Source organism: Triticum dicoccoides, chromosome 1A, assembly GCF_002162155.2.
Source record: "Triticum dicoccoides isolate Atlit2015 ecotype Zavitan chromosome 1A, WEW_v2.0, whole genome shotgun sequence".
In the NCBI taxonomy this organism is placed as follows: domain Eukaryota; kingdom Viridiplantae; phylum Streptophyta; class Magnoliopsida; order Poales; family Poaceae; genus Triticum; species Triticum dicoccoides.
In genome coordinates this window covers 552,963,049-552,971,693 of record NC_041380.1, presented here as the reverse complement: position 1 = coordinate 552,971,693, position 8,645 = coordinate 552,963,049, and the positions used below count along the sequence as shown (strand labels likewise).

Here is an 8,645-nt window from a genome sequence, read left to right as displayed (position 1 = left end):
ACTAGCAAGTTTTAGTCCCACTACTTTTAGTCATGGGACTAAAACGTATCCAAGCATGCTCCTAGTCGAGAAGTTGCACTGAAACGACACTTTTGGGATCAATCCATTGGCCCTCGGGACTGGACGCAATTATACCTTCACCTCTCGAGCAGACGAACGGACGACGGCCAACCTCAGACCGTTCATGTTCCAAGAACGCGTGCAGTCAGGCTTGCATACGAAGACGAGGAGACGCGCGGGCGCGGCCGCGGCAGCCTCATTTCTCGAGTCTATTTATACAGATAACATGTGTGTACTCTCGTGATCCATATTTCCAACCTTCTCCTTGCACTTGCTAGTTCGTTTCACTCACCATGTCGTTCGCTGGCGTATCCTTGATCCGCGACGGCAGACTACGGCCTTCCGGCTCGGCCATCAACGATGCCGGCGCCGTTAGCGGGTACCATCTGCTTGTGGTTGAAGGCTACTCATGCATCAAGCATATTCTTAAAGGCAGTCCCATCGAATCTCGCTCTTTCAGGGTTGGAGGGTATCTGTGGTCTCTCAAGTACTACCCTAACGGTTTGCCGTGGGCCTCCCTCGGCGATGTATCTGCTGCCCTTGTCCTTGCTCAGGATGTTTCAAAGCCTGTGAAGGCGCAGTTCAGGTTCAGTTTCATTGATCAGTCCGATAAGCAGGAGTCAATACGCACTCGTTCTAGAGGAGGTGCCTTTCGTGACAAATCTCGTGAATATTCGAACACCTTAACGAGCAAGGATGCCTTGGAGAACTCGAAACATCTCAAGGATGATGGTTTCACCCTTTGGTGCGACGTGGTTGTTGTCGTGGAGGACGTCGTCAATGCCAGGGGCACAGGCGCCGCTCCACCGTTCGTTACGGTTCCGCCGCCCGACATGCAGAGGCACTTCACCGATCTCCTGACCGCCCAGGAAGGCACCGACGTGAAGTTCAAGGTTGGCGGCCAGACAATCGCCGCACATCGGTGCGTCCTTGCGGCCAGATCTAGAGTATTCAAGGCTGAGCTCTTCGGCCCTATGAAGGAGAGCACGGCGACCGCCAGGGCCATACACATAGAGGACACGGAACCTCGAGTTTTCAAGGCAATGCTTGCGTTCATTTACAGTGACTCGGAGCCGGAACTGGAGAAGGAAGATGCTGAAGATGCGATGTGGCAGTGGCCGCAGCTGCTCGTCGCGGCGGATAGGTACGATCTGCAGCGGCTGAAGCTCATGTGTGAAGCTAAGATATGCGGGTTCATTGGTGTCAACACCACGACGACCATCCTGGAACTGGCTGAGAACCACCACTGTGACGGCCTGAGGAAGGCGTGCTATAATTTTCTCGGTGCGCCGGGGAACCTGAGGGCTGTCGCGGCCACTGATGGGTTCGACGATCTGATTACGAGCCACCCCTCCGTCATGAAGGAGCTGATCGCCATGCTTGCGCCCTAGTTCATGTCTTCTAGATTTAGTATCATCTATCCATTCGAATTCAAAGGAACGGAAAAAGCAATCGTCTAGATTTCATCATCATTTGGTCTCTGCCGGTTGAAAATGGGTTACTAGACTTGCAACTTCTCTGGTCGTGATTTTTTTTTGTTTTCTCGGTTCTGGGGCAGGGCGAACGGGGCGGCCGCCCTGGGCCCCCAAAAGTCAAGGGGCCCCTCCCAAGTTTTTTTTTGATAAAAGAGAGCTCTCCTCTTCGATTTCCATTAATAGAAATCACCAAGTCTTACAACTAGCAGAAAATAAAAGCGATGAAACTAAGCTGTCTCCCCCCTGGTCCCTGTCAGCACTGCATTGAGGTAGAAGGAAAGCCATCCCTTGCCCTACCCACAGGTCCTCAAAACAGTGCAGAGCTTCCCAAGAGGGAGACCCAAGGCCTGGGCTCAAATCCGGTCCCAGCACCAATATTAGAGTTTAAAAAGTCTTTACAACAGTAGCTAAACATCGATAACGGAAACAATCTCAACACACTAGTCTTCTCTGAAGGACAAAGACAAAAAGCAGGAAAAACAATGGGAAGGCTTGAGGCAGTAAAGTTCTTCGCAGCGTCACCGAATCCAGAAGACCCTTGAAGCTTTTCACCCCATGATCCTTCTAGTCGCCAGTCGCCACCCATGAGCTGCTCGAAACACTTCTTCAGCCACCACACCGATCTGCTTTAGTCCAGCCTCCATCATTTTATTTCTTACGGGGTTTTTCTACAAGAGATTCCAATCATGTAAGTTTTTAAGTAACAAGTTGACAGGCACACAGGGATCATTTACCCTGTTATTATCAAAAATCACACTGTTTCTCAATTTCCAGATAGTCCAACAAATAGCAGAAATACCTATCCAAACTAAACCCCTTTCCTCTTTTCCAAAAGTTTTAGCCCAGCCCCTCATCACCAGATCCAAATCGTCTGGTATATCTTTGAGATTGAAAGCACATTTCAAAATAATCCACAGAAGCCTAGCTACCGAACAAGTCAAAACAGATGATTGATGTTTTCTTTTCTTCCACGGAATGGACATTTATCATCTCCTTTCCACCCCCTGCATAACAAGTTATCTTTAGTGAGGATGCTTTTTCTAAGAGCTAACCACATGAACACCTTAACTCTAGGTGGTATTTTAATCTTCCACATATATAAGTGTGGGTATTTGATCCCATTTTCTATCAAATGTCTATAGAAGGATTTCACTGTGTAAATCCCTTTTTTTGTCAGAGTCCACTTCACCTTATCTTTTTCATCTGTTAACACCACCGAATTGGCAGCCTCTTTTATATGTTCCCACAACTCTCTCGAATCCCCCATTAGAGTTCTCCTAAACTGTATATTGTCAATCCCCCCCCTTTAATAACCTCTTTAACTGTTTTCTTTTTATCAAAGCAGATATCATATAATCTAGGGAATTGTTTGCATAAAGGTGCTGAACCAATCCACCAATCTTCCCAGAATCTGGTGTTTTCCCCATTTCTTATGTTAAATTTACATAGAGAGGCAAAATGATCTCTATGTTTTAATAACTCTTTCCAAAATTGAGAGTCTCCATGTCTAGCAATTATATTCCCAATAGCTTTATTTTCTCGGTTTTTTTCAGCATAATATCTTGCCATAGTCCGTCCGTGGTATAAATTTTCCACCACCACTTGCTCAATAGAGCTTTATTCATCAGTGCTAGATTATGAATCCCCCAAAACCCCATGTCTTTAGGTCTGCAAACCTCAGACCATTTAACCAAATGATATTTTTTTTCTTCTTATCTTCTTCCTGCCACGGCAATCTAGCTCTGTAAAAATCCATGCGTTTTTCAACCCCTACAGGTATTCCATAAAAGGACATCATGAAATAAGGGATGCCTGTCAGAGAAGATTGAATTAGTGCGACCCTCCCAGCACTAGCAAGAAGCCTCCCTTGCCAGGTTTCACACTTTTTTTCCATCTTGTTCTTAGTGGGTTTCCAGTGTTTATTTCTGATTCTCCTTTTATCAACCGGTAGCCCTAAATATTTCATAGGTAAAGCCCCCACAGGGCAAGTGAATATCTTACACTAGTAGAAAAGGGGGCAAAGGTTCAAGCCAGGTAAGCCCATTAGTCCCGGTTCAGTCTAGAACCGGGACCAATGGGTGCATTGGACCCGGTTCGTGAGCCCAGGGGGCCGGCCGGGCCACGTGGGCCATTGGTCCCGGTTCGTCTGGACCTTTTGGTCCCGGTTTGTGGGATGAACCGGGACCAATGGTCCTGGCTCCTGGCCCACCAACATTGGCCCTGGTTGGAGGCATGAACTGGGACCAAAGGTCCCCCTTTAGTCCCGATTCATGGCACCAACTGGGACCAATGGTGGTGCCTATATATACCCCCTCGCGCAAGAGCAGAGCATACTGCTCTGTTTTTTCTGGCCGAGGGAGAGAGGGCTTGGTGGTGCTCTAGCTCACCTCCTATGCACACAAGGTGTTCGATGGAATGCCCGAGCCACACTACTTAAGCTTTCTCCTCTCCAAGCTCGACCTCCAAGCTCCATTTTCCTCAATATTTGTCTAGGTTTAGCGGTCCATCACGCCCCGCCCCCGTCTTCACCGTCGTCGATCACCCGCGCCGATCTCATCACCGGCACCACCGTGATGAGCCTCTTGTTCTTATCTTCTTTCTGACAGGAAAAATATTCTTACTTGTATGTTTAGATAGATACTTGTATCATTTTCTTACTTTTATTATTGCATCTTATATAGTGCGATGGTTTTGGTATCCGCCCCCGTCGGCCCTCGTCCTGTCTATGATTCGGATGTGGTATATATTATCTTTATAACTATTGGTTCATTTATTGTTTATGAAAATTATGCCGACCAATGTGACATAGATTTTATTTATCTAGGAGGTATGTGAACCGGAAATTCCAACCGACCCTATTGTTGAGAGGTTAAATTTAGTTGAAGAAGAAAACAATTTCTTGAAGGAAAAAATAAAATAAATTGAGGAGGAGAAGATGATATTGGAGTTGCATGTTGCGGATGTCGTCGATGATCACAAGATCAAGATGGATGCAATGCGCTTGAAGATTAGAAAGATTAGAAAATATGCCGTTCATACCGAGGCTTGGTATCATTATGCCGTTGGATCAATTGTTACCTTGGTTGCGATTATGATCGCGTTTGTTTTCGCATTGAAATGTTTTACCTAGTTTCAATGTATGGTTTAATTAATTAGATGCTCTGGAGAGCTATATGTTGTTAGATGAGAACTATGTATATACTTTGGTTTTAATGTGATGATGAACTTATATTAATTTGGTCACTTAATTATCTATTCATGATGTTCTGTAATGGTTTTTGACACACTTAATTATATATAACGCACGCAGATGAACCGGCAATGGATGTACGGTGACAGACACACCTCCGAGTACATTAAGGGCGTGCATGAATTTCTCGAAGCGGCTGAGGCAAACAAGCAGAATGGTTTTATGTGTTGTCCATGCCCTAATTGTGGGAATACGAAGTCTTACTCTGACCGGAAAATCCTTCACACCCACCTGCTTTACAAAGGATTCATGCCACACTATAATGTTTGGACAAGGCACGGAGAAATAGGGGTTATGATGGAAGACGGTGAAGAAGAAGAGTACGATGACAACTATGTGCCCCCTGAATACGGTGATGCTGCAACGGGGGGAGCTGGTGAAGATCAATAGGAACCAGACGATGTGCCCAATGATGCTACAACGGGTGAAGCTGCTGAAGATCAAGAGGAACCAGACGATGTGCCCGATGATGATGATCTCCGCTGGGTCATTGTCGATGCAAGTACGCAATGCGAAAGTCAAAAGGAAAAGCTGAAGTTCGATCGCATGTTAGAGGATCACAAAAAAGGGTTGTACCCCAATTGCGAAGATGGCAACAGAAAGCTCGGTACCGTACTGGAATTGCTGCAGTGGAAGGAAGATAATGCTATGCCTGACAAAGGATTTGAGAAACTACTGAAAATATTGAAGAAGAAGCTTCCAAAGGATAACGAATTGCCCGACAGTACATACGCAGCAAAGAAGGTCGTATGCCCTCTAGGATTGGAGGTGCAGAAGATACATGCATGCCCTAATGACTGCATCCTCTACCGCGGTGCATACAAGGATCTGAACGCATGCCCGGTATGCGGTGCATTGCGGTATAAGATCAGACGAGATGACCCTGGTGATGTTGACGGCGAGCCCCCCAGGAAGAGGGTTCCTGCGAAGGTGATGTGGTATGCTCCTATAATACCACGGTTGAAACGTCTGTTCAGAAACAGAGAGCATGCCAAGTTGATGCGATGGCACAGTGAGGACCGTAAGAAAGACGGGAAGTTGAGAGCACCCGCTGACGGGTCGCAGTGGAAAAAAATTGAGAGAAAGTACTGGGATGAGTTTGCAAAGGACCCAAGGAACGTATGGTTTGCTTTAAGTGTAGATTGCATTAATCCTTTCGGAGAGCAGAGCAGCAATCACAGCACCTGGCCCGTGACTCTATGTATGTATAACCTTCCTCCTTGGATGTGCATGAAGCGGAAGTTCATTATGATGCCAGTTCTTATCCAAGGCCCTAAGCAACCCGACAACGACATTGATGTGTACCTAAGGCCATTAGTTGAAGAACTTTTACAACTGTGGAATGGAAATGGTGTACGTACGTGGGATGAGCACAAACAAGAGGAATTTAACCTAAAGGCGTTGCTGTTCGTGACCATAAACGATTGTCCCGCTCTTAGTAACCTTTCAGGACAGACAAACAAGGGATACCACACATGCACGCACTGTTTGGATGACACCAAAAGTATATACCTGGACAGATGCAGGAAGAATGTGTACCTGGGCCATCGTCGATTTCTCCCGACCAACGATCAATGTCGAAAGAAAGGCAAGCATTTCAAAGGCGAGGCAGATCACCGGAAGAAGCTTGCCATGCGTACCGGAGATCACGTACTTGCTATGGTCAATGATTTACATGTAATCTTTGGAAAGGGTCCCGGCGGACTAGCTATTCCGAATGACGCTGAGGGACACACACCCATGTGGAAGAAGAAATCTATATTCTTCGACCTACCCTACTGGAAAGAGCTAGAGGTCCGCTCTTCAATCGACGTGATGCACGTGACGAAGAACCTTTGCGTGAACCTGTTAGGCTTCTTGGGCGTGTATGGGAAGACAAAAGATACACCTGAGGCACGGGAGGACCTGCAACGTTTGCACGAAAAAGACGGCATGCCTCCGAAGCAGTATGAAGGTCCTGCCAGCTACGCTCTTACGGAAGAAGAGAAAGAAATTTTCTTTGAATGCCTACTCAGTATGAAGGTCCCGACTGGCTTCTCGTCGAATATAAAGGGAATAATAAATATGCCAGAGAAAAAGTTCCAGAACCTAAAGTCTCATGACTGCCACGTGATTATGACGCAACTGCTTTCGGTTGCATTGAGGGGGCTTCTACCGAAAAACGTCCGATTAGCCATTGTGAAGCTATGTGCATTCCTCAATGCAATCTCTCAAAAGGTGATCGATCCAGAAATCATACCAAGGCTAAGGAGTGATGTGGCGCAATGTCTTGTCAGTTTCGAGCTGGTGTTCCCACCATCCTTCTTCAATATCATGACGCACGCCCTAGTTCATCTAGTCGATGAGATTGTCATTCTGGGGCCCGTATTTCTACACAATATGTTCCCCTTTGAGAGGTTCATGGGAGTCCTAAAGAAATATGTCCATAACCGCGCTAGGCCAGAAGGAAGCATCTCCATGGGCCATCAAACAGAGGATGTCATCGGGTTTTGTGTTGACTTCATTCCTGGCCTTAAGAAGATAGGTCTCCCTAAATCGCGGTATGAGGGGAGACTGACTGGAAAAGGCACGCTAGGAGCAGACTTAATAATATATAGGGACGGGCATTCTTGGTCTAAAGCACACTACACAGTTTTACAGAACTCTACCTTGGTGACCCCGTATGTCGATGAACACAAGAATAGTCTGCGCTCCAAACACCCGGAGCAGTGCGACGACTGGATTACATGTGAACACATCAGGACTTTCAGCAGTTGCTTGGAAACACATCTCAGAGGTGACAACACTGTTTGTGATGAGCTGTACTTGTTGTCTAGGGGACCATCTTTGACTGTATTGATTTACAAAGGATACGAGATAAATGGGAATACATTTTACACAATTGAACAAGATCAAAATAGCACCAACCAAAACAGCGGTGTCCGCTTTGATGCAACAACCAAGAAGGGAAAGGACACATATTATGGTTACATAGTGGACATATGGGAACTTGACTATGGACATGATTTTAAGGTCCCTTTGTTTAAGTGCAAATGGGTCAATCTGTCAGGAGGCGGGGTACAGGTAGACCCACAATACGGAATGACAACAGTGGATCTGAAAAATCTTGGGTACACTGACGAACCGTTCGTCCTAGCCAATGATGTGGCACAGGTTATCTATGTGAAGGACATGTCTACCAGACCGAGAAAAAAAAGATAAGGAAGCGAATACATCATACGATGAGCCAAAGCGCCACATAGTTCTTTCAGGAAAAAGGGACATCGTGGGAGTGGAGGGCAAGACAGACATGTCTGAAGATTATGAAAAGTTTCATGAAATTCCTCCCTTCAAAGTCAAGGCTGACCCAAGCATCCTGATAAACGATGAAGATTATCCATGGTTACGGCGCAATAAGCAAATGACACAAGCGAAGAAAAGGTGAAGACTTTCTCCCGCAACTATTATGATGATATCATGCCAACTTTGCAACAGACGAGTATGATACCATTCTTCGTTTTGTACATGCACATGCTATGCCAACTTTTTTAGAGTTCATTTCAAATGCTTTAATGTCTTATGGTTTGGCCCTCATAATACCATTAATCCCGGTTCACTCCTTGTTAACAATGTTCTCACCAAAAACACTCTCAAGAGGGCAACAAACTTGTGATTTACACAAATTTCAAAGAATTCAAATTTTAACTATTCTAATTTGAAAACTAATGGCACTAACAGAAAGTTTATAATTTTTCTAAAACTAAAAGCAAAAAGAATTAAAAAATAAAGCAAAAAACAAAAGAAAATAAATAATACAGAAAACAAAACAAAAAAACTGAAATAAAAATAAAAATAGCAACAATAAGTATTTTGTTGTAAGT

At 45.4% G+C, this 8,645-nt stretch overlaps 1 protein-coding gene across 1 annotated transcript; it reads left to right on the top strand.

The window, feature by feature from the left end:
- Positions 1-353: 353 nt before the first annotated feature.
- Positions 354-1,451, top strand: LOC119355094 (BTB/POZ and MATH domain-containing protein 2-like). The gene has a single exon (XM_037621883.1). The coding sequence runs from the start codon at positions 354-356 to the stop codon at positions 1,449-1,451; it is 1,098 nt and encodes a 365-aa protein (XP_037477780.1).
- The last annotated feature ends 7,194 nt before the right edge of the window (positions 1,452-8,645 follow it).